Source organism: Phaethon aethereus (genome assembly GCF_964289735.1).
Source record: "Phaethon aethereus genome assembly, chromosome: 2".
Lineage (NCBI taxonomy): Eukaryota > Metazoa > Chordata > Aves > Phaethontiformes > Phaethontidae > Phaethon > Phaethon aethereus.
The window spans coordinates 57643273-57670565 of NC_138582.1; the positions used below are offsets into that span (position 1 = coordinate 57643273).

A 27293-nucleotide genomic window follows, 5' to 3' on the forward strand; every position below is an offset into this window, starting at 1 on the left:
TGCCACAACACGCTGTGTTCTTAGATAAGTAAGATGACCAACCTTTAATGTGCCCCTCTTTACTCCAGCAGCTGTTTCTGGATCTTCGCCAGCTTTGTGCACACTGGTAGCTTAGTCTTTGGTTTCACTTAAAAATGATTGGACTCAGCAAGACAATGACATCAACATGATACTAGGATTTTGATTTTGCTCATGAGTAATTTGTCCCTTTGTTTCTTTGTTTGCCTTCTCTTTGTTTGATTTCTTTCTTTTATAACCCAAATAATGGACAGTATGAAAAATCATGAGGGTAAAGTGCTCCTTTTCTTCCTCTAGTCTTAACTATAAAGCAGTTCTTTATATTAACAAATTTGACTGCTCCTTTGGATTTGACATGCAGCTGTGTAGAACCAATGTGTTTCTATTGACTGAAATAAAAATGTGTTAAAAAGTTGTGAAATTACACCACCCAAAATCTTGCCCATTGTTTCTTTCCTCACTGCACTCTGCAGTTTTTTGTAAATTGGATTTCAAAAAACCGTGGTCTGTTACCAGATCTGATAAATCATGTGGTATTTTGAGCAAAGAAGAGTTCTTTTTGAACTTCAGTCTGTTGTAGGAGAACTCAGATGAAAATTAATTACAGTATAAAAATCACTCCATCACGGTTGAATGTGAGCTTTCACAAAACTGTCTGACAAAGTTTGCAACCAACCTCAAATTGTTTGCAGTCATGTATAGATTGGATATCAAATCAAATTGAATAAGGGCAAACCAAACAAGTAAAATATTTTCCCTGTTTCTTGTTTGGTCTTAACTATAGATGTATACAAATCCTGAGATTTGTTTTCCAAAACCAAACCAAACATTGTTACTTTGATAGCAGCTGGCTCATGAGGCATATAGTCTGTTCCCCAATAGATGAAAAGATATTTCACGCCAGTAGATGAAGTGATATTTCACTCCCTCATGATCTGTGCCCCTGAGGCATAACATAGTATTTAGACTACTGAGGAGCAGCAGAGTATCTGTTTGTCTGGAGAACTGTAGAGTGAGTATATAACCTCTGCAAGGTGGGGTTTTACCAAGTAAGGAGAAACATGGATGAAATATGGTGTGCATAAATATAGCTAAAGTAAGAGTTGTAGTCTCCATTGTTAAAAAATGTTTAAGTGTTTAATGTTGTAGTTTCTCTGCAGGGAAGAGTGAACTTCCCATGTCTCCTTCTCAGCTGTTCTGTTTTGTTCTTCCCTGGAAGGTAGTTCAATTCAGTGAAGTGCACTGACAGCCTGATCACTTCTACCAGTGCTGGTGAACTCTTAAAGCATGTGTTTGACTTAAAACACAAGTAGCGTTGTTTCAAGCAAAGCACATGTCTTAAATTGACTGCTGAATCACATGTGGCCCTGATTCAGTGTGTGGAATCAAGTCTGAAGTTTGTATGTGCTTATGGTCTCCATCATTGAAGTATGCAAGTTCCTTGCAGGTGTTCATGAAATCATATGCGATATCCTCTGATACTGATGCTAGAGTACTATGACTTTCACTTCACTCAGAGGGATTGATGTGAAAAGATATTAAGTAATTTGAACAAGACCACTTAGGCAACCTGTGACAAAGCCTGTACATTATTACATTATTATAATTAGTTAAATTTTGAGTTTAAAAGAGCTGCAGTGAATAATATCTTAAATCTTAGATTATTCTGTTTTCATCTTAAATTTTTACATTTTCTTGTTCTGCTCATCCTTTACTTCCTGAGGAAGGACAATAGAGTCCAATCTGGAATTGAAATCACAAGAGTTGTGATTACAGAGCTAAACCACGCCCATAGTTTGCCTAGACAAGAAGTAAATTCTTCATCCCTATTGTTCAGATGTCTTTCAAATGGTACCTAACATATACCAGATGTCTCCAGCTACTGGAGTATCATGGACTGGCAGAAAATCACCATGTCATTCCTTTCTTCATCTCTTATTTCAGTAGGTCTGTGCAGTCTGGGTGTCTTGAGTTTTCATTCTAAACCCAAGTTTTGGGTTTACAGCTGAATGTCTCTGTGATACTGACATTGAGTTTCTGAAAAAGCATTGTACTTGTGGTAAGAGGTAAAGTGTGAAGTTCCAGAGAAATGAGCTGTGAATTGCAGCTGCAATGGACATTGATCCTGTCTGTCAGTCTCTGCTCCATATTCTCAGGAAAACAGAGAGGCGCAGAGAAGGAGGCAAGATGAACGATTAAATGGGATGCTAAAGTGCCAGGGGCTAGAACTGGGTTTGCTGGTCCTTCAGGTCAGAGCTGCAACTGTCAGACTCCACTGCTTGATACCTTGCTGAAGCTGGCAGAAGGAGAGCAGCGTGAAAAATGCTGCAGGCACCAGCAGGAGAATGAGTAAGAACTACCTGGCTAAGCTTCAGGCATGACAGGCAGTGCGCTCCTTTGGGAGGAAAACTTCCTCTTTTCTGAATTGGTAGGCTTTATTTTGTCCATTCACCTCATGATTTGTACCAGTGAGGCATAAGAAAATAGGTGGAATACTGAGGAACAACAGAGGCTCAGTTCATCTAGAGGACTGCAGAGTGAGTGGAGAGGTCTGGCTGTATACCCTCTCTGCAGGTGGGGCTCTACCAAGTAAGGAAAAAACAAAGGTTCAGCAAAAAGCTGTTGTGGTATGAGGTGTATACGTTGCACATAATATAATCAGTATGGCATATTAATCTCTTTATCTTCTACTCTAAAAAATGTGATTTTGATTAGCACTGCGAAATGACACTGCTTTATGTAGCTATCACTTACCTTACATGATGCATTGTAATAACAGCAGACCATTGCTAGGATGACAACCTTCAAGTACTACCTGAATAGTTAGTGCAAGTCTCATCAGCACAACAGCAGCATCTCTAGAGAATGCTTACTTTTTCACTTAAAGTTGCGAACTTACCATGTGAAAGTGATAAAAAGATCCTGTAGAAAACAAAATCAACGAAATGAAGTCATCATGCTGTGGTAATTAATTCAGCTTTCCCTTTTAAACAAAAGTCATTAGCTGTCATTCTTTTTGTGTTGCTTAACAGTTCTCTTTCCCCAATTATCCAGCATCCTTCATGATGAAGAGCATATGCTTTCCAGAGTATTGGAAGTGATGTACTGTACTCTCAGATCCATATCCCATTAAATATCTCCTCTGGGGTATGCAGTGATACCTCTGGAGAAGCTCAGAAGTGCTAACTTGATCAAATGGAAACTTCTTTTTCAATCTTTTTTTGCAATAACTGCTATTTTTCTTGACTGTTTCGAGCCACATATTTTTTCAATCCAAAAATTACATTGTTACCTTAGCCTTTTTTTCTGGTTAAAAGTAGACGTGTTTCCCTTCATCTTTTTCATGCTTACTGTATGAATTAACTGAATTTAACCAAAATTGTCATGTACTTGAAATGTATAGATCTGTTATGACTGAGAACTCAACTATATAGAGCAGATGAGAACTGTTATCCTCAGGTCTGTAATGAAGTCATGGCTGATAAATGAAAGAAGTCTGGTACTGGAAAGAAAAATAAAATAAGGCAAAAAAAGTAATGATAATTCAGGAATTAGGTTTATTTGATGAAAGAAATAATAAAGCATCATCTATTCCACTAACTATATTCATTTTGAGAATTTAAAAGTGAGGTTGAGGACACAAAGTGGTTAAATTCTTTGGAGTACAGGCCTGTATCTTCAAGAGGCTGTTTCATGGACAGACCTCTTTGGAATGCTCAGCTTAACTTTCTCAGTGGACAGACACCGTAATCCTGTAGTTATCCCATCTGGTGCATCACACAAGGTCTTGCTTTGGTTTTCCTTAAAAGTCTTTCTGTGCTGTGTCCCAGGGGGTTTTTTATATCCTGCCTCTCTCTTTCCTTAGCCTGTCATTAACTGGTTGACACTTTATGCTTGCCCCACGAAGGGGTCATTAGGGCCCTATCAGTTGCATGATCGCTGAATGAATGATAAGAAAAACAGATATAAGCTGCATAGCTATCTGATACTATAGATTACACAATCAAGTCAGGCACCAAAACCACAAGGGTATTTGTGAGTCTGATGAGCTTTATCCTGTGAATATCAACAAAAGCTGTATTGTCTCCATCTTCTACAATCTAATGTCTTTTTTCCCTTGTCTGTTTTGTTAGAAGTGAAAATGTGTCTGTCATTCTCATAGTAATGACTTCAAGATTTAACTAGAGAGCTAACTTGTACTTATTTTAAAGGTAATGTGACATAAGAATATCTTCCTCCTGGGCAGAAATCTTGGATAGGTTTTGATCCTTTTTTTTTTTTTTTTTTGGTACAGCCACTCGATTTCAATTTTAAAATGCTATGAATTAGTTTTATGTCTCTAATAAAATGGTTTCTCAGCTCCCCTGTGAATTTTCTGATGTGCCTACTATGGAATGAAGCAGGCTGTTCCATATTCTTGCAGCAGGCTGTTTCATATACTTGCAGCTAGGAACTTTGCTCAACTACTTAATGTTGTATGTCAGGGTCACCTCAATTTTGTTCATTTTCTAGTCCTATTTAGCTCATTTGAGTAGCATTACAGTTACACAGTCATCAAATGTCCTTTGCTATTCATAGTCTCACCTAAATGAAGAAATGCTTAGAAGCTGATATGAAACCAAAAAAAAAGGAAAACTCCGTTTTAATGAAATTTATGTCTGAATTATGTAGAAGTAAATGCTTAGGGAAGACATGAAACTCTTAGGACTTGCCAGTCTTTGAGGTTTGCTTCTCATTAATCTTACTTGTTCTAGCAATAGAAAATATCCCAAACACCAGGATTCTTAGCTGGGGTATCTGAGTCTGGAAGCAGGTAAATGGCTCTATACTTACCTATTCTTGGTGAGGACATTTTTACCAGTCAGTCTAGTCACTAGAAAGGAGACCAGGATTAGATCTGTTACTGAATTTGTTTCACTTCACCATTTTGTTACCAATTGGCAGATATTCTATATTGGTGATCAACACTGTTGAGTAGTGGCAATTAATTACAAAAAAGGGGGGGGGGGAATTTAAAAGGGGAAAAATATACCCTGCTTTGTAGATGTTAGAAAAAGCAGTTTCTTAACACCTTTTCTTCAAGGAGTTAAGATTAATAGCATCTTTGAACAAATATTTCAAGCATGCAGGGATTTTATTAAAGAGGAAAAAGATGAAATCCTGTGTAAATTGTTTAGAACATTCCTAGTGAAGACATGTTGATTAATAAACATAAAAGAGGGAAGATGCATATTAATTTGTTTATGTATAAGAGGCTTCTAGCTCATTAAAAATCTTCTAAGCATTTAACTAGTGAAGCAGTGGATAAAACCAGACATTGTCTTTAATCTTGTTGAGGGTGCCAGTATAAAAAAATCCCAGATTATTGCTAAATATGTATAATCGCTCTATTAATGATAGTATTTTGAAAATGCGGGGTGTGTGTCAATTCAGTGGTTTTGCTGTAATATGGTGGAACTTTGGGTTCACTTTTTTATCTCAATTGCTGTGACTTCAGTAGGACTGAAGAGAATCTAACTTCATCAACCACAATCTTTGGTTCTTGAATATAGATAGCCATAGGTCCTTGGGTATGATTTTGTTAGATGTAATTTATGGACAGTTGTCAAATGGGAGATCTCTAGGAAAGCTCAGATGCAGTAGGATATCAGCTGATGTGACTCCTGTCATTTGTTTTGATTTTTTGCTAAACCACTACTACAAAGTGAGTTATTTGCACTGTTTATTTCAGATGTGATTAAAAAAAGAAAGAAAGAAAGAAGCTATTAACAACTAATGTTTATGGAAGAAGAACCCTGTGGACAATTTTAAAGGAACTGGAATATTAACTTAATGTCCTGGTCAAATAGAGATTGAGTAATTGCATTCAGTCTAACTTAAAAACAAATAAATAAGAAATAGCCGAAGAACTGCCTAACACTTTTTCTTTGTATAAACAGTCCTAGGAGAAAATCACCGGGTACTGGCACGTTTTCCTTAAAATAACCTTTTCTTTTTAGATACTTGTTTTGTGAAGGTTTTTGCTCTAACAGTGTTTACACAAATTAATTTTTTTTAAAGAATTGGACATATTTATTTTTTGCAAGCAACAGATAGGTAAAAAAGTAAGCATCATTTAGACTGTATTGTGCAGTTTGTGTTTAAGCATAAAAACTTTCTGGTATTCTGTTTGCTCGTCATTTTTCATCAAAGACACTTCTCTCTCCTTTTCTCACTGGTTTTTTTCCCCTGATTTTTCAAAGACCTATACTTTTACTGTCATTTGCACTATGAGAGATAAAGCAATGCATTTCTGTTGCTGCTTATATGTCATATTTATAGAACTGTATAATTTCTTATTACTCATGTTACTTACTATTATAATATAAATAAAAAATCATACCAGAATTATGTTGGCAATTTTGCAGATCCAATGCGTGGGCCACGAAAACTAGAGGTTGTGGAGATCAAATCTAGACAAATCACTATTTGCTGGGAACCATTTGGATATAATGTCACACGTTGCCATCGATACAACCTCACAGTCCATTATCGTTACCAGGCTGGAGGACAAGAGCAAGTGAGAGAAGAAGTAAGCTGGGATACAGAAAGTTCACATCCCCAGCACACAATTACTAATCTATCACCGTACACAAATGTCAGCATCAAATTAGTGCTAATGAATCCTGAAGGACGAAAAGAAAGCCAAGAACTTGTAGTACAAACTGATGAAGATGGTGAGTTTTTGTATTTACATATACATATACTTTATACACGCATACTACCTGATAGTCAATACACTTTTTCTACATAAGTGCATGTTCTACTTTCACTAAAATCTGTAACAGATTCTCCATGAACTTCAGCAATTTTTAAGGCAGTAAAGGGTCCATTAAAAGTCTTATAATGATCTTTTGCATAACCTGTAATATCACACATCATTCTATCATTTCTTCATTAAACGCATAATTTGTGTTGAACTATGTTCTGCCTCTTAAAAGTTCCAGTATCAGTTTGAAAAAATTTCAAGTGATGATGTCCACAGTATCCTCATGTGAGCTTTTCTATTGAGTGATATGCTCAACATTAAGTATTTGTTATTGATTTGCAGTTTCAATCTCTACCTTTGGCTTTCCAACCAGTGGATGCTTAATTGCTTATTCAGATAATATATTCTGTATACAGGCATTCAAATATATAGATATTCCCTTCCTTTTAGTAATTTTCAGCTAATACGGGATTTTCAGATCTCACTTTTTTATTTGAGCAGTAATGTAATTTGGGAATGATGCGTGGACAGCAGAATTGGCTACTGTGTCTCTGTGATGCTCTAGTAATATTGCCTCAAAAGGTTATACGATCCTCCTAAGTCCTTTGTGTTGTTATTGTGATTATGCATGCAGACAGTTTACTGTAGCTCTGTTAGCTATGATACCAAAATGGGACTTCCTTGTTGAATTGGTCATGCAGCAGGAATCAGTTTCACATTTCCAGAACACTCCGTGCTGAGGTATAGTCCCTTAGGGCCCTCTGCAAATGTACCTTAGTGTTTTTGACCTTGCTTTTAGCGATTTTAAAATGCATACTGTTCAAAGAAACCTTATCAAATGACTGGCATTGCTCTATATAACAGATCTGTCGTCCTGCCATTTTTATCCTCTGCAGTCTGAACAGGAATGGCTTTGTATTTTCTTCCAGATCGATGATAGATTTACTGCAAACATGTTGGAAAGATTTCTAGAAAAAACTTCAGCGATGATGAAGTTCTTATTTCTTACAATAAATACTTGAAGTCTGTCATTTAAACCTATTAAAGCATTTAATATATGCTGTATTGGGTTTGTGTAGTACTAATTTCTAATCAAAATATATGAGTGAATAAATTAAACCATTTAGGAATGTATAGTTGCTAATGCAACAGATTTGACAAAGCATAGCTAACAAAAAAATTGTTTAATTAGAATTAATTTTGCCGTCATCGTGTAATTTTGATTTGGTTCAATTGTTGGATGACAAAGCTAAAGACCTTATAGTTATCTGGGCCATTTATGTATTTTCTCTAAAATTTTGCATAATATTTTCTTATTCCTGGCCCTCTGGAACTTTCTGTTATTCCAAGAGCTATTAACCAGCATCAGTGGTTGAGAGAATGCCTTGGACAAAAATTGTTAACTTTTTAGTATACCATACACTTTCAGTAAGGTGCATAAATCTGGATGTAACACAACAGAGTATAGTGACCCAAATAACCATCATAATTTTTTGAATCACACAATCATGTAGGTTGCAAGGAACCTCCAGAGCTCATTTAGTCCAAAGTTTTGCTCTGAGCAGATCGAGTGAGAGCAGGTTGCTCAAGGCCTTGTACAGTTGAGTTTTGAGTATATCCAGACATGGATATCCCATAAACTCTCAAGGTAACCTCTGCCAGTGTTTGACCTCCTGTATGGCATACCTGCTCAGAGTTTATGCCCTTCAGATAATTTTAGAGGGTTACCAGAGTGTTTTGCTATACTTCTACCTTATTTACACTATAATTGATTCCTTTCCCTTTACACAGAAATCATTAACTCCATGATTCCAAATGAGTTTTACCAGTTCTGTCCTACTTGGAAGCAAGGTTTAGTGCCCAGACTTAAGGTTGCCCTAAAGGCATAATCATACTGGTCCATACAGGACTGGTAAACCAGTTCAGAAACCATCACCTGTGTCCTTGGAGCTTCCCCTTGGCAAAACAAGGTACTCTGCAGAGAGCTGTGGAGAGGTAAGATTATGAAGTCTCGGACTGTGTAAACTCCCAGACCAACAGCATGGAGGAGGATAGTGCTTTACCAGACCGAACAACAGGAAGGAGTTACCAGATGTCTTGCTTTCAGATCTTCCTATTCTTTAACCATTTGGGTAAATCTCCATAAGAGGTCTGAGAAGTTAATTCAACCACTGCAGCAAGTATTTTCACAGAGTCACAGAATCATTAAGGTTGGAAAAGACCTTTAAGATCATCAAGTCCAACCATTAATCCAGCACCACCGTGCCCCCTAAACCGTGTCCTGAAGCGCCACATCCACACATTTTTTGAACGCTTCCAGAGATGGCGACTCCATCACCTCCCTGGGCAGCCTGTTCCAATGCTTGACCACCCTCTTGATGAAGAAATTTTTCTTAATATCTAGTCTAAACCTCCCCTGGTGCAACTTGAGGCCATTTCCTCTTGTCCTATCACTAATTACTTGGGAGAAGAGACCAACACCCATGTTGCCACAACGCCCTTTCAGGTAGTTGCAGAGAGCGATAAGGCTCCCCTCAGCCTCCTCTTCTCCAGACTAAACAACCCCAGTTCCCTCAGCCGCTCCTCAGAAGACTTGTTCCCCAGATCCCTTACCAGCTTCGTTGCCCTTCTCTGGACACGCTCCAGCACGTCAATATCTTTCTTGTAGTGAGGGGCCCAAAACTGAACACAGGATTCAAGGTGTGGCCTCACCAGCACCAAGTACAGGGGTACAATCACTTCCCTACTCCTGCTGGCCATGCTCTTTCTGATACAGGCCAGGATGCTGCTGGCCTTGGCCACCTGGGCACACTACCAGCTCATATTCAGCCGTCTGTCAACCAACACCCCCAGGTACTTTTCCACTGGGCATCTCTCCAGCCACTCCTCCCCAAGCCTGTAGCGTCACATGGTTGTGACCCACGTGCAGGACCCGGCACTTGGCCTTATTAAACCTTATACAATTGACCTCAGCCCATCGATCCATCTTGTCCAGATCCCTCTGCAGAGCCTTCCTGCCCTCGAGCAGATCAACACTTCCGCTCAGTTTGGTGTCATCTGCAAATTTACCAAGGGAGCACTCAATCCTCTCATCCAGATCATCAATAAAGATATTAAACAAGACCGGCCCCAAAACTGAGCCCTGGGACACATTGCTTGTGACCGGTTGCCAACTAGATTTAACTCCATCCACCACGACTCTCTGAGCTCGGCCATCCAGCCAGTTCTTTACCCAGCGAAGAGTGCACCTGTCTAAGCCAGGAGCCGCCACTTTCTCTAGGAGAATGCTGCGGGAGACGCTGTCAAAGGCTTTACTAAAGTCCAGGAAGACAACATCCACAGCCTTTCCCTCATCCACTAAGCACGTCACCTGGTCATAGAAGAAGATCAGGTTGGTCAAGCAGGACCTGCCTTTCGTGAACCTGTTCTGGCTGGGCCTGATCGCTTGGTTGTCCTGCACATGGCCTGTGAGTGCCCTTTAAGATGAACCTCTGCGTAATCTTCCCTGGTACAGAGGTCAGGCTGACAGGCCTGTAGTTCCTCAGATCCTTCTTCCAGCCTTTCTTGTAGATGGGCGTCACATTGGCAAGCCTCCAGTCATCTGGGACCTCCCCTGTTAATCAGGACTGCTGATAAATGATGGAGAGTGGCTTGGCAAGCTCCTCCACCAGCTCCCTCACATTTTCCATCTTCTTTCTCCAGCATGTGGAAAATTTTAAGTGTACCTTCTTAATGGATTTTCACATACAGTTTGTGGAAAATTGCTAACCCATCAATGCCTGTTGCCTCACAACAGTCCTGTGTGCAATTTTCAGGATTTCTTTTCACTTTCCATTGCAAGTGTTGTTACAACATAAAATAACCTATACACATCCATGTATACATCTCTTTCTCTGAAAACTGCGTTGATGTTGGTTTGGGGTTAAGGTAGTTGTTGCAGAACAAAGAGGAAACAGAAGTAGATACCTGAGAGCAGTTGACAAACCTTTTATCAGAACCTTCTGACATCCCTGACACTTCAGAGGTCATTCTTATAAATTAGGAGACTTTAAAATGAATAATGTCAGATTTTTAGTTTGGTTGCTTCATAATTTCCTTATGTTCACTCTGTTGTAGGTCTTCAGGCCTAATGACAATGGGCATCACTGTTCTATGCAACGTGTGGCTTATCTTTCCAAGCTAACCATTCCAGTTAACGCTGTTGAAACTATACCTTGTTACCTGGACAATGCTTGTCCATTTTCATATATGGATGTTTAGTATGTTTTTCACTATGGGATAGTAACATTATTGATAAGCAGGTATCACAAATATATTTTATTTACAAGAATTTGTATTTCAGAAACAACCTAATTCCTTATAAAAAGCAGATTTGTCCTTTTATTTCATCGGTAGTATTTTACAGGAAAAGAATGATTTTCACTAATTCCTTCTTACACTGAAGGTGACACATATGTTTCCTTAATGGCACTATCTTGTTAAATAAATTGTTCTTCTCCTGAGCTACCCTGGCCTTTGCTGCAGTCTTGGGAAAATAATAGTGGGATGTTTTTTATGCCTCAATGAGGCAAATATTAAGCAGAGTGTCTCCTTCTGAATTTTTTCTCAAAACAGCATTTTTTCCCTTTTTTTGTCCTTTAGTCCCGAGTGCTGTGCCACTTGAATCCATTCAAGGGAGTACGTTTGAAGAGAAGATTTTTCTTCAATGGAGAGAGCCAGTGCAAACGTATGGTGTGATTACTTTGTATGAGGTACCTAGCGTTTTGCCATGTGTTAATTTTTATGTATAGGTTTGATTTTTCAAAAGTGCAAAATCAGCAAGGAATTATTTTTTTCCAGTTTATGTAAAATTAACCTTCTTTTTTGAAGATAGCAGCACTTACAAAGCAGTAAAATCAAATATATAATGTAGGGGTGAATTCTGCAGGACCCAAAATGTCCCTGGGTTATCAGCTTTAACAAAACTGGTATTTTTAGAACCATGTGATATAGCATTCTATCTAGTAATGTGGATCAAATATTTAAAAGATTGAAAGACAGATCTTAGTGAATTAAAAAAAAATAGCAGACGTAACACAGTGGTGACAGTCAACATCACATTTAGATAAGACATTACAGGAAGGCTATTGTAATAGAAACAAGCAGGCATAATTAAAAAAAAATCTACTGTTTTTTAAATGCAAATTCAACAAAATTATATGTTGTTAGATGTCTAAAAATCTCTGCTTCTCCTCATGTGGAACCTCTGCCTGAATACCTTTTAGAAAAATTGACAAAAGACTGCACAGATTAAGCTGTCAGACAGTAATCACTGTTAAGCTTCTTACCTGACCTTACTATAAAATTGGTATTGAAATGTTTTGTTAAAAAAAACAACACCTAAATGAGATATGGTGTAAAAGAAAAGTTAAATTGAATGGTAACCTATTGATACTGTTTTGAAAACTATTTTATTGTAAGAGGATAAAATGTTATGAAAAAGTATGAATTGACTTTATAAAAAGTGAACTATTTTCCAGCTAGTTTGACAGTGGCCAATCTTCAGGACATCTTCAGAATGTTTTTTTTATTGTATTAATGTTTTTATTGATGTTAGGATTTATATACATAGAAATACACAGTGGTGAATCATCTTTCTACTTCAGAACATGCATGCACGTCTAATTACATTGCTGAGGAGTATATGTGCATGCAGTCTACATGCAGTTAATTCTTAAATGTATATAGGTACATAACTCCATCAGCTGTAATGGGACTTGTGCAGGTGTGTTCAGAGATGGGAAAGAATAGCTTGGCCAGACTTTCTAAGGCAGTCAGGACTGTGCAAACCTCTGAACATCAAAAGAACCTAGCATTCCAACAGTGAAGAGAATATTGAAAAGGAAATAAAATACTAATATCTCCTTATACTGTTTGTCTAATACACCTCAAAGCAGAGACAGAGGGAGCAAGACAATCAGTTAAATCAGAAACTTGATTTAATTGATTTTTAAAGTTAAAGATACCAACTGACTAATGCAACCAAACCACCCCTTGTTTTAAAGATGCCAAGTCAGTCCAGTCAGGTAGCTGAATGTGAACAGACACCTAGTTGCTGAAAGCTTGTTTGTCAATACTTTTTCTGCCCTGATATTTGCTTATAAGCCTAAAATGTATCACAAAGTTTTTATAAATATGACTGGTAAACTACCTGAAGGCCAACAAATACACACAGTGCATCACAGGGACATTTTACCTATTTTAGATGTATACTTCAGATGAAATATAAAAGTGTATACTTAATGTATGTTTTAGCTAACTGAAGTAGCTCACAGGATAAGATCCAGACAAATTAGATGAAATTAAGGTACCTATGTTTTATAGGTTGATGTAGACTATTCATGCACCTCTCTGGCTGATCGTTTTCCTTACCTGTGTCAAGGTAATGCATCCAGCACAGCTCCAAATCACCTAAGCATGAGAAGTGAGGTGCCTAGGTCCTGCCTAAGCCTAGTTGCAAGCCAAAGCTTAGGCCAAGAGGCATCTAAGCCTTGGCTATGTGAACAGCAACGATTCTGATCTAAAAAGCATAGCCACTAAAGCTGCTCTTACACAAACATATGCCATATTTGGTATGTTCATGAAAACTATGGTGCTCATGGCATTCACCTTTCAGACACTGGCCTAGCAGAGGAGCACTAACCTAGTTAGGGGGAGGCCAGGGTAGCAGACATTTCAGCCTGAGGGATTCCCCAATTCATGATAATCTGCCTGCAGGGGAGTGACTTAGGCACAGAGCCGCAGCAAGGGGGGACTGTTCCTTCTATTCACCCATCACCCACCACTGGGCTGTACACGACGAGGGGTGAAAGAACTGTAGTGCCAGGAGGAAAGCGAGTATGAGAGTGCAGGGTGCTTTAGTCTAGAGTTGAAGACACACAGCCTGAGTGAGGCAAAACTGCAAGTATGTAAGACTGAGTCAGACCTAGGAGCAAGGTTGCTCTTTCCAGGGCAAGCTCTTCAGCTGGTAGCTGTTTTTTTTTAGGGGCAGCCTTAAGATGACAGCAGGAGGTCCCGGGGTCTTGATCCCAGCAGATAGATGAACTTCATGTGCAGCCCGGAGTCTGCAACCCTGCTTGCAGAGAGAATGCTCAATCTCACCTCTGTGTCTAGCATTTCTTACCCTGAGCACCTAACTTTCTATGCTGTTAAAAATCTCATAACTTAGTCTGTTTTCTGGAGCCAGGCATTTGTTTCTAGTGCCTGAAGGAGACAGTCTTTTAATATACGTGGTGGGGAAAACTGTGTGTTGAAGTATCAAGTATTAAAGTATTCATTGCTATTGTGATATTAAGTCCAAATCCAATTATTTTACCAATATTTAAAGAAAAAGGCCTTCAGATGAAGAAATGACATAATGACAAATTATACCATTTTGCTCCTCTAACATCAGTACAGGTCCGCAGTTGTGGGAATAAAGGGATTAGTCCTTTGGGCATAGTTTCATCTAAATTTTATAAAAAGAGTCAACATCCAGTGAGAAAATTACCCTTATGCCCTTTTTTTTAATCACTGCAAAGCTGAACTGGCATTAACAATGGTGGACATAAGAAATTAGTTTAAAAAAAAAAAAAGTCTTACAAGTTGGAGTGAAATAGAGAAGTGCAAGTTCATTTTAATCAGGCAAAACACTTCTTTTTTTCATGTGTTCTGCATGATCCATGGAAGAACTTATTTCATTATGGAACATCAGCCACTTAGCTATCTAATAACTAAACACTGCAAAACATTTATAAGAATCTTAGCACAGATTGTGTAGTCTCCAATAGCCTGGTATTATTTTGAATAAAACTTAGTGAGATTTTGGAAAATCCAGTTAAGAATCATAGAAATATAGAAAACAGAGTTAAAGGGAGCTGCAAGAGGTCATTTAGCTTGCGTATCTGTGGCAAAACAGGATCAGCTGTATATCAAACATAGTTGTGATGTAGTTGCCTAACCTGTCTTTTAAAATCTCAAAAAAAGTTATGTCTTCTTCTGTCTTCTGTTATAATTAGGTGGATTAGTTGAATGGTTTTTAAGGTACTTTCAGTTCAATTTATGGATGAGGAGTTGTAGAGGATCTGCCTATATCTACCAAAATAATGTCAGGGTTTATCTACATGGTATCAAAGTTTTTATTACTAATCTTCAGCACTTTATTGATGTTACATTAGATGGGTCATACAAAAATCAGTTTTCATCAAGTCAGAGGTTTTAGGAAATTGCAAGTGTTTAAGATGCCAACACTTTTATGTTTCTAGGTATTGTTTTACGTGTCTTCTTAATTATAATGATATGGAATAAATATAGCAAAAAGAATGTCAATTATCACTTTATATAATAAGTGTGTTGGAATTATTTGCACACAAATGAAACTTTAAAAGTAAAAAAGAGGGATGAATCATTTTTACTTCTTAATTTTTTAATAGATTTCTTATTTTTAAATTCTCATTACACTGCATGGAAATTAGTATTTAATAGAAGAAATCTGGATCAAATTTTACTGTGAACTTATATTAACATTTCTAATGAAAACTAAAAATACTGTTTGAATCAAAGAAGGAACTGAGGATACAATATACACTCTGCATATATTACTTAATATTTTATCTCTCCTTTCCTCCAAATGAGAATCTGACCTAGGTACAATATAATAACCTGAAAATTCCAAATTAGCAATTACAATAGCTATTACAATTTAGCTTCATACTAAAATACAAGCTTCACCCACTTTCTGAAAAATTTGCCTTAAGCTGCCCTTATCATCTTTTACGGATAATCTTATTCAGAGCAAAGTGTAATTATAGTGAAGTCAGGTGGAACTGGGGGCTATACCTTCTGTTATTTGCTTATCTGTTTTTACCTGGTTGTTTTGGTATTGTTTCTGATCAAAACCAACAGTAATACGAATTCAGAAAATGACACTGATAAAGCCAGCATCTTGAAGGAATTAATGTAAGCCTGAACCCATCCTTTAGAGTTGTAATCTAGCTGCCTCTAAGTCTCTGTATCTATAAAAGTAATAACTCATACCAGCTATGGCTGAGTTTCCATGTCCCTTCGTGGGATTCAGGATTTGAAGAGTATAAGAGAGTAAGATAGCTTATCATAAAATGTCTGACAGCGCATACATCAGAAGGGTTTACTGGATAAAGACGCAATCTCTGTGCATTTGCTCAAGGCAGTTTATAACTTTCTTACTCTTTTGCAGATCACCTACAAAGCAGTCAGTTCCTTTGACCCAGAAATAGATTTATCCAATCAAAGTGGACGAGTCTCAAAGCCAGGAAATGAAACGCACTATCTCTTTTTTGGACTGTATCCTGGCACTACCTACTCTTTTACCATCAGAGCCAGCACAGCTAAAGGCTTTGGACCTCCAATCACAAATCAATTCACCACTAAAATATCAGGTACTTGATTAAAGAATGTTATTGTTTGCTTATAATGACATGGGTGATTTTTTTGTTGTTTACTTCTTTATGATTTAACAAGCAGCAAATTGAAAAAGTAAAATATATGTTAATCCCTGAAGATATCAGTGACACACATTAACATATCTGAAAAACTTCCAAGTGCGTAAGTATCAGCTCATACTTTAAAACTCCTATTCACAACTGTATCTTATCACCCAAGAAACCCTATGAATTATGTGCCTGCAGTCAGTGCCAGCTGCTGTTGCAACATTTAGCATAGGGTTTTTTGGACATGACAATGAGGGTTCCATTCAGAGCTCAGTCAGCCTTGACATGATTCTAAATTAGTACAGTAACAGTGCTGGAAAATCTCTTTAATGAGCCATGAACAATTGAGTGTAGAGCAGAAATACTATATGTCTAGCACTCACTTAGAAAGTGTAGCTAACTGCCAGCCCGCGTATGTTCCTAGCAGGCGTGTGGACTGAAGTGGATATGAAACTGTATTAGACAAGAACATCAGGATTAGTGGTTTTCAGATAACAGCAAGCATGAGACTGTCACTTCTGCAGATCCATGAACAATATTTTAAAGCCCTCCCAGAGGCAGAGGAACACTTCATTTCTCTAGCTGATAGGATGCAATACTATTATATACTCTACATGCTTATATAATTGATGACAAAACGTTTTGCAAAGTTGCAGTTGGAATCCCTTTACTCTTCACTTCTCTACAATGTTCATGGGAATTAACCTGACAGTTGAACTATGGCCCCTTGATAGTATTTAGAGAAAATTACCTTATCTATTTGTGATCAACTATGCTTTTTAGAAAGGATAAAGGCAGGCATTTGGATACAAAATATACTTCCCCTTTTACTCTCATTCTTTGTGCTTTTCCCCATCATTCATTTTCCATCCTCACTGGAATGAAAAAAAAGTAGCAAGTGTTAATCAGAAATAGAGCAATTTCTTTTTTCTTATTATAGAAAAGGCAGTTAATGCAAGGTTGAAATTATTGCCAATACAGGTGTTGGTAGAGAAGAAAAAAAAAGTTGTTAATTTTCAAGTTAGAAAATTATTCTTTATAGAAAGTGTAAATATAGTTAACACTGACCAGTAATGATGGGGCTCATTTTCCATGTCCTTTCCTATACTGAGCAGAAACTTCTCTGTCAGAAATCAACTTCTGACATAGCAAGGCTTGATAGGAGTTAGGATGGCAGAATCAACCCTTATTAGAAGGAGGAAGGAAGGATGCTATTGAGAGTGGAAGAGAATCTGGGCATTTGGGAATAGAGCTGGATCTTAAATTGTTCTTTTCTAAATTTGATGTGACACCAACTAAAACTCATTAGTGTAAACAGGCATTGCAGGCATGCTTGGGAATGAGACTAACCTCCAAGCTACCATGTGGTGAGGTTCTGCAAGCTGGCTTGTCTGCACTCCATTCTCTCATTTCTTCATGTCAGTTACTGAGAGAATGTTTATGACTTATCTTGGTTAAAGCCAATCTCTTGATGAATTTAGAAGCATACATGTCTTAGTATCATTGAAAAATCACAACTGAAATTTTAGCTTTTGAATATGGTACCCTCTTTGCAGTGCTTTGGCTTGTGATCTCATTGTCTCACTGTAAGGCTTTGAGGCTCTTCATCTGGCCAGTGCTCTCCATTTTGGAGAGATGTGAAAAGAAAATGCGGAATATTTATGGATAAAAGGTTTCACTATTTTTTAGAACAGAGGAGGTGACCAATTCTGACTAATTTCTGAACTGTCATTGCATTTTAATTTGTCTGACTGTAGACTGCATTTTCATTTGAATAAAATACTCTTAATTTCCTGTCTTAAATGTTTGAGTAGCACTATTCTGTACTGTAAATAGTTGCCATGTGTTACTCTACAGCTGTGTGTTTGGCACTGATGGATGAAGTGATCTGTATGTAAATACATATTACCAAAAGCTGAGCTCGTAGCAGTGCCTGCTATCAAAATTGATGGGGACTCTATTAGAAGACTGTTTTCTGTTGGACATAACTTTGTGAAAAGTCAGCCATGCAGGTAGAAATTTTGTATGCTGCTTTTCATACCAAGAAGAAGTTTGTCCCTTTCAGGAACATGGCTGACATAATGAAAAATTCTGGTGACTGATACGTTACTGAAGTGCTTTCAAACAGGGTTTTAAATATTTAGCAAGAAGAGAGACATTACTCTGAGCCATCACTCTGAAAATCTGTCCAGATTTGGGCAATTTGTAAATGTTGCAGTTTGCACACAAACGGTGGAAACTTGACAGAATTGAGCAGCAAATGTCACCATAGATGACATCCTCACTAAATAGATTTAAGTTTTCCAAGCTTTTAGAGCCTTGCCTGTGTGTTCATCGTCAGCATGACCCAACACAGATAGAGAGTCTCTACGGGCCTTACCTTTTAGCACATCTGAGCTTTCTGCTGCTGAAGACCACGGTGTGCAGTTGCAAAAACTGTGAACAGGAAGAATATCACCTGTTTTACCTCTTTATTGATAAGATCCTTCGTTACACGTGGGCAATGTGGAGTAGGAACAGTCCTAACCTAGACAAGAGAAAAGTGTAAGAACAGATAATGCCCAAATATCTGTGGAGTAGAGAAAAAGTAGCCAGGACTAAAAGGTGGGACTGGGAAAACCACAACTTATATCCTGGACAGGAAGACAATTTTGGAGAGGGAGACTAAGATTAGTAAACAGTGCAAGTAGGGACCTAGGAGTCATAAGCTAGGAAGATTACAAGAGTTGTTAAGATGTGAGCAGGAGACCAAGGGCAAGTAATGACACTTACAGTCTTCCAAAAACACTGAGTTCATACAGCTTTTTGGAGATGCAGTTATTCAGTGCTTCCCTTATTTTCAGGATGGTCAGCTAGAGAATGGAGCATTATGTGATCAAGTTCTGGATATTCAAAACTGAAATATGTGAAAATTGTGTCTGAACCTTTAAAGTACTGTGTAATAGTATGCCTTTAGGCTTCTCAAAATGGGTACACAGATTACTTAAAATGATTAGTCTAAATGTTGATGCCTTTTATCCAGGATTGTAAACAGAATAAAACCCTCTCAGCTTACAAGGAGGTTTTTGAAGATTAGTTTTTTTATTTGTGAAGCATTTCAAAACTGGTGACTATCAATGAAAAGCAATGAAGATATTAATGTTGTCATAGCAGACTGAAGAGTTGTGGACAAAAGTGTTAATGCAATCCTTACATGGATATATAGGGCAATATGGATAAAGGACAGAGAAGTTCATATGCCTTTCAAGTAGATGCAACTACTACTGGGAAGGTGAAAAGGTTTGAAAAACACACTTGAAAGAAAGACTCACGTTGCTGGAGCTATTTAATTTGCTAGAGGAGCATAGAAGTTGATTGTAAGTTATCTGTATGTGGAGCATAATATACTTTGAGTATCTTTATCAGTATGGTACACAAAGTATCTAGTGGCTGGAAGATGAAGCTCAACAAATTGAGATGCCAAATAAGTCTCCATGTTCAATATGAAGTATAATTAGCCATTGGAAGAACCTGCTAAAGAAAAGATCTTCCCCTGTCCCCCGCAGATGTATTTCTTTTTCAAGCAGGAATTAGTTTAGGGGAGTTCACTGCTCTGCATTATTCCTGTGGTCATAAAAGATCATTGCAATGGCTGCTTTTTGCTTCTTTAAATCTGTTAATTGTCTATCATCATTAACAACTGGACAATAAGGATAAAACAGACTGCTAAACAATCAATTAACTGAACAACCTTCCACCCAATATAATGATAAAAATGCGACTAGATTATAGCACTGAAAAAAGTAACAACAGTAAAAGACAATAACTGAGGCATCATTTGTTTTAATCACAACTGTAATTCCTTGAAGATACAGTGTGTAAATGTGCTATTGAGTGTGGCTTCAAACTAAGATAAGCTCTCTTGGTGATAATCCTGCTTCATTATTATAAATTATGTCTGTGGTGGACAAGAGACCCAGGATAGTTACAGCACTAGTTAAAATTCCAGGAATGACAAATTCTGAGAGTGCATCCTAATACCACTTGACATACTGAGAAAGCTGGGCTCAGTTTCAAAAACTATAGTCACTTCAAAAACTATAGTCACTTCAGCATGCACATTTGCACATGCTCTTGAGATAACTTTTGATTTCTAAGTCATGGATTCTCAATACCTTCTGCAAACTTACTCCTACTAGTATCTGTTTCGTGCCTTGAAATTGGTAGTGAGCTGGGATTTCTTTCTTTGTTTTTTTTTTCCCTGAAGTTATTTAACAGTTGTCTCACACTTGTAACAGAACACATCTTTGACTTACAATATGGTCCTTATATTTGAAGAAGTCTTTAAAATTACCGATTCAAATAAAGGTACAGTTCTTGAAAGAAGAAATACAGGAATAATTATTATTTTTGCCTCTTCTCTTTCCTTATTCTAGCACCCTCTATGCCACCATATGAACTTGAAACACCTTTGAATCAAACTGACAGCACTGTGACAGTCTTGCTGAAACCTGCACAGAGCAGAGGCGCTCCTGTCAGGTACTGGGGGGAAAAAATCTTTATAAATTTAAAACCAAATTGATTAATTTCTTGAACATGTTTTCTGGGGATTTTCTACACAGCAGTCAGTGTCTAAATTCTTGTCTGTATTAGCTCTAATTAAATTAAATAACTGAAGAAAATGAAAGTGCTTTGATGTGGAGTGTTCGTGTATTGTTTAAAGGATTTGATCCAGATGCAAGTGGCTTGTTCTTTGAAGATAAGGAACAAAGCCATAGTTCTGTTGTGTGGGTGGCTTCTTTAAGGTAATTGCTCACTGCAGTGTTATAAGTTCAAGGACATATCACATTTTTTATGCTGAGCTACTGTCTTTATTACTTCACAGTTTTAAGATAATCAACTCTAGTAAGTTAGCCCATTTAAACAATATGTACTGTAACATTCATAAAGTATTTACATTTAATTGACCATGATAGCAGAAATAAAAAAAAAAATCAATCTGGAAAACCAGTAACTTGGATTCTTTACTGTTATATAGTATCCATTAATGAATTTCCAATTGGCAGAGGTTTGTTTCACCACTAGATACATGGTACTAAGTCCCTCATTGATTAGAATAAAAAATGCCCGCTTTTCAGTGAAGAAAACAGAGGAATGGTTAGATTATTTTGAATGACAACCAATAATAAGCTCAATACTCTGAATAAATGAAAATACAGATTTTTCAGAGGTTTAGCATGTTTTGGGTTTTTCTTGTCTAATCGTGTATAATTAAAAATGGTTAATTCTTTTGTTACTGTAGGAAGAGTTTCCACCTATAGCGAATGGCTATCAATTATTTTCATTGTGATGCTAAGATTTTTTGGTAATTTCTGTTTGCCTGGGAAATACAGATCAGCTATATTCTTATATGCGTGAATGAAAAAAAATGTTCTCTAGGTTTCTTCAGAATATTCAATGTTTCATATAATTAGGTTTTTTTACCATGCAACATATTCATTGTTGCATTATATATTATATGTATGTAGGCTTGCATTTAGGAAAATACTATTAGAAACAGAATTATTTGATGTTTGCTTTACTTTATCTCACAATGCTGTAGTGTAGTCCTTCTGCATTCAAGCATCTGGATTAAAATTATACCAATTGGAGTCATTGTTGTTTAAACACAAACATATTAGACCATTAATAAAAAACCAGTTTCATTCCTTTTATCTGCATCATGAACTAAAGATGATTGACTCCTATAGCAATAGTGACACATCAGAACCTTCACTGACAATAGAAAGGAGCTAGCTAGGAGATTAAAGTGTGCCAAATAAGGGGATGAGTGGTTAGAAAAATAGGAGGAGAGATTTAAAGTAACATGAAGCTATAGAACTGACAGATGAACACACAGCAGCAAATTTACTGACGACCTTTGCAACAGGTCTTAAAATGAGTGCTGACTGCAAACTCATGGTGTAAATGCTGAGTGAAGCAGAGTAAAAATTAAAGTAAGAATTTCTTAATACTTTTTATTACTTTTCTTAATACATTTTATTGTGCATTACACTCTCAAACACATTTGAGAGTCTTGCAACTCTCATTTGCACATTTGCAACTCTCATTGCATACTTTGCAGAACATATTCCGTATATGGGTTTTATCATCTTAATCTGTATTCATTGGGTATTAAAAGTTCAGTCATACTTCATTTGTGCACATCACTAAGCAAGATGCCTTGTCTATTGATTCTGCTACAACTATCGGCTTGGTTAATGCAGATTTTTGAAACTGAACTAAACTTGCAGTGTAAATGATTGCTGTTGTTCTATTGATCAACACATCAGCCACATCACATAAAATTCTTTAATTCCTGACATGGATAAGTAGCACAAATGCTACCATTCAAGTCAACAAAGCTAATATCTGAGGTCATTCAGAATTCCAGCTTTTTTCTGTGATTAAATTCTTTTTCTCTACTTAAATATGAAAAATCCTGGAATCTTCTACCTTATTTACAATCCGCACACAACCAGCACAACATAAAAGGAGAGAAAGGGCAATGCTGATTCTTTAAATGTTGATTCAAAAAGCAGACTTTATAGAAATGTTCAGGAAGCTCTGTTTACAATGATAAAGTGCACATTAATCATGAAGACCAAATGGCATTCCAGGTTGTTTTAGAACTCATAAGACTGGACATGATTAAAATGTATTTTGTCAGAGTTTTAATACAACAAATACTGCATGCTTTGTCTTCAATTTCAGGTCCAGCATGTTCTATGGCTATTGCTGTGTTTATTTCAAGGAGATTATTTTGGAATTATATATGTTTAAAGGAGTAATGCATTCAGTGATGATGAATGTATACACTTCTTTAACAGCTGGCTAAGCTATTTTGATTTTTAGAATGACTGTAATTTGCAAGGCTTTTTTTTTTTCTTAATTTAAGATGATGGCTCTGTGGAAATTGTGTAATATATGTCTTATTGTGGATATTCTTTTTTTCAAAGATATGTGTATGTAAGAGCCAGTAAAGTTTTAAAGAATTTGCGTAAAAAACATACAAATGCAAATATTTTTTTCTATGAGGGCTCGTCAACATCTATTGAGTGACTCACTCTTCCAAGGCAGTATCATTTGTACCTTTTCCTTCTTCAGGGCAAGTTAGCCTAAAGTTTAAAAGACCCTGGGGCCAGATTGTCTGCAGGTCCATAGACTGGTCAGTTCCATTTACTTCAGCTAAAGAATGCTAATTTATTGCAAAGATCTGTCTCATACACAGAAATGAAAAATGTAATGCTTGGTGACTGCATGTATTTAGTGTTATTTATATATTCATTTGTGTTAGAAAGAGCTTTAGATTGTTTGCTACGCTCCATTATAAAAGGCTCTCGTGACCTTCTCTGGAAAAGTTTTCCTGCAAGCTTTTAGCTTCAGCGGGGAGAAGCAAGTTTTCTTTGTCACACAGATTTCCATTCAGTGTTGCCATGATAAAGGTTGAGTGTTTCCACTTCTTTTATCTCGCTTACATAACCAGCAAAACGTCTTCACCATACCACCCTCCTCCTGCTATACTGTGCCACACCCTCAAAAAGCCTTAAGAGTAAACACCACAAAGATCTTGGCCCAGATAACACCGGAACCACCTGGCCATGGCAAGCACTCTGGGAGCTGCAGACCGGGGAAGGGAGCAAGAGTGTGCTAAATGAAGGCAGTCTGTACTTTCAATGCATCCTCTTTATCATCAGTGTGCCCAACTTCAACATGCATAAATAAGAACAACTCTACTGAGAAAATAAAGCAAACATCTCTTTAGTTGAAGTGCTTAATTTTGAAACGTATTTTTAATCTCTCTTCCCTGAAGAAGTAATGTATATTATATTTCAACCCAAAAAGCCATATTAAGTTATTAAGTATTTTGAAGTGCAGCTGAAAACTACCATAGAAATTTCAAACTACATGTTCTCTAAAGTAATAAGCACTGCTTTCTGCTATTTCATCAGATAAACACTTCATGATGTGTTCAGATTGTCTAAATTCCAGAGAGATTTACATTTCTTATTGGCTTAATCCAGACCTTTAAAGGCACTCTGTAAATACTGGGTTCATTGTCACTGATAGAATGAAGGCCATCTGCACATTGTCCCTGGGATAGGAACAGCATGATTCAAAGGAAGATGCATGGTGTAAAGAAACCTTTGTCAGCCCAAGTCCAGGGAGTCTGTATGTGGCTTAGCCATTTCAAAAACACTCATAGTATAATAACTCTTCAATGAATGACAGAGGGCCCCTAATTCCTACCCACTGACTAGCAGTAGGAAGGAGTAAATTAAACTGAAGTGGTCACCTTTGAAACGCAAAGACCCATATGTAATGCAACAGTTCCCTGGTGGAACCACCGTGCGCCGCACACCAAGCAGAGGTTGCAGTTGCCTTCTCATCCCTGCCACACACATTGCAAGGTAGGAGGATGTGTCTTAGGGCCTAATCTCTTTTCTTCAGCATGACTGGTGCCATGAGGCTCAGCCTTCTACATGTCTGGCCATCCCCTCTGCTTTGTCACTGCATCTACTGACTTCATCATAGGCTGGCAGCAGGAGTTTGCCCTCCTTGTGCTGTGTCAGTTAGGGCATGCAATACTCTTCAGACAGTTCCATACGAAGAAACGGGATCGTCTGAAGCCTGAGAGACCTTTTGCAGGACCCTCAAATCTGACAGACAGCCTTCCAGAGAAGCCACTACCTACCTTTATTCTTGAAACTTACCATCTTCACAAAAACACTCTCCTGGTCAGTAGATCAGCAGATTAAATTGTTTCACTGGCAATTGAGAAATCCAAACAAAAGTGACCAAGCTAGCGAGGCTGTTTGGAAACCTGTAGCAGGTATCACTGGAACTCAAAAAGCAGCAGGGCTTCAAGCACTCTGAATACAAAAGTTTTGGGATATTTTCCTTGATGAGACCATGGGGCACTCGCATTGCTGTTGTGAGTACATGGCAGCCACAGGGCTGGGCCTCAAAGTTATTGTCCACCTCTCAGCGAAGAGGAGGCTCGATCTGAGTTTCTGCGTTGCATGGTAAGAGTGCAGTATTAGTTCCCATGTATGAATAATGGAGGCAGACATCACGAGTATGATTATAAACTCAGGATTTTATGAATTTATGAATTTTATGAATAAATGAGTTTTGAAATGGGAGAATGCTGATTTGCACAATAAGACACATGTTAGCATTCTGTGAGGGCAATAACATGGCAACAGCACATGCAAATAAAAGCATTGCAATATATGTATTTTTAGCTGTGTCCTCTCACAATTCCTACCTAGCACATTATGTAATGGTAGTATGTTGTTGTAATTTCCTTCTATTCCCAGTGACATTACATGATAATGCAGTAATGAGAAAAAAGAAAATCTCATGTAGACACATCTGAGGAGAGAAGTATCAAAACTGTACATTAAGCAAGAGAGATTTGGAAAGCTTCCCAATAAAATGAAATATGAACTTTGGCGTTTCAAGAGCTCACTGATAAAACAGTCTAGATATTTGGTGGATTTATGATAAAGAAACGGTTATGTTGAAATAATGTTACTATTCATGTTCAGGTACCATTACTAACTCACTAGTATTTTGAAATGTCATGTTCAAAATGCAGCCTTTTGAAATACTTCGAGACCACATGGTCTAAAGAGCACAAAGGGAACTTACTGTCCTTTAATTTGCTTGTCACAAGCATCCTTTCCATTGCTTCAGCACTTGTAAACATAAAGATTTGAATTGTATGCTGTAGGGTCAGCTCCCATCTGCAAACTATATTTCCAAATCATAGTTTTACAACCCGTGAGGCAGACAGTAAACTTGTTTGAGGATGGCTGTGGTACAGAAGGGACAGGTTTTTATTAATGCCCATAATTGTCACTTCTTTATAGCAACAAGTGTAATTATTTACAGCAGAAGGGTCAGTTTCAGTTTCATTGAGGGAACAGCACCATAATTGCTTATGCTGTTAAAATGCTGTAATTCTTTTTTGTTATGCAGTAGAACTTGTCCTTGGATTATTACTGTGACTTGAGTTAGAATTTATGGTATGTATTGCCTGGGTGTGCATGGTGCAGCTTCACATGCCTGCTGGCATTTTTAGAAATTTCCGTGGTCTTTTTACCAATACTTTCTCAAGGGTTTTGGTTGTAATTAACAACGGAAAAAATTACTGTGCTGTTACGAGGCTCTGCTTTTATTTTGTTTTATTTTTTTACTTTCCTTCTACATGCTGGCCTTAAGTAGGATGCAGTAGAGACCATATATTTGCATAATTCCTAATGATAGTCTTCTCTGTATTACCTCTCATTCTGACAGCTTGGTAGTCCAGTTCAGCTAAGCTAGTTCTCTGCTAGCATCCTTTGGACCACTGAGTTTTTCCAGTCTCCCTCGTGAAGGCTGAAGGCCAGCAGCAATTCAACTGGTGAATCATAAACTCTTGGAACTCATACCCTGTTTTGCTGACTCTGGACCGCCAACTTCAGTCAGAATTGATAAAACATGTTTTTCTTAAATCTACATACTAAAATGAACAGCTTGGTCTCTGAGTATGAAAGGAGCAGAACAGTGTCATTTTTCCATGATCCCTTTCCAAGGAATGGCTACTCAGTGCTCAGTTTAGCCTACCTAAGTTCAGACTTCAGGCGTGCATATTTACTAGTGAATTTTTATGCCTTGTACTGTTCTCTGGTACTGAGGCCAACTGGTTGAAAACAGTCCATGTTCATACTGCTGAGCTCCCAGGCACAATGACCACCTACAGTCTACAGCCAATTGGGAATGGGCCCTGATTCATGTCTAGAAATTTTGGGGAGAGTGGTAGCTGGCTGGTGCTAAAGCCCTGCTGGGGACCTTTCAAACCATTTAACAGGGAGGATGGAGTTGCATTTCTCTATTCAGTCTCCTGTCACGCATATATAGCTTAGATGGATTTTAGGCAGCGCAGTGTTAGCAAGTCTGAGCCACCAGCCTGTTCTCAAAGTATCGCTATGTTCTCAGTAAACCAGTAGAAACCTCCAACTAGAAGCACAAGGTTC

At 37.6% G+C, this 27293-nt stretch overlaps 1 protein-coding gene across 1 annotated transcript in view; it reads left to right on the plus strand.

Annotated features, from left to right (window-relative positions):
- The window catches only part of PTPRM (protein tyrosine phosphatase receptor type M), a gene marked incomplete at its 3' end in the record, with an annotated part of 489914 nt that overhangs the window by 254967 nt on the left and 207654 nt on the right, over window positions 1–27293 (plus strand). The window contains exons 8-11 of the mRNA XM_082014808.1: window positions 6426–6734; window positions 11408–11517; window positions 15999–16200; window positions 20667–20769. Coding sequence (XP_081870934.1) covers window positions 6426–6734; window positions 11408–11517; window positions 15999–16200; window positions 20667–20769 — 724 coding nt within the window. The remainder of the gene's footprint in view (window positions 1–6425; window positions 6735–11407; window positions 11518–15998; window positions 16201–20666; window positions 20770–27293) is intronic.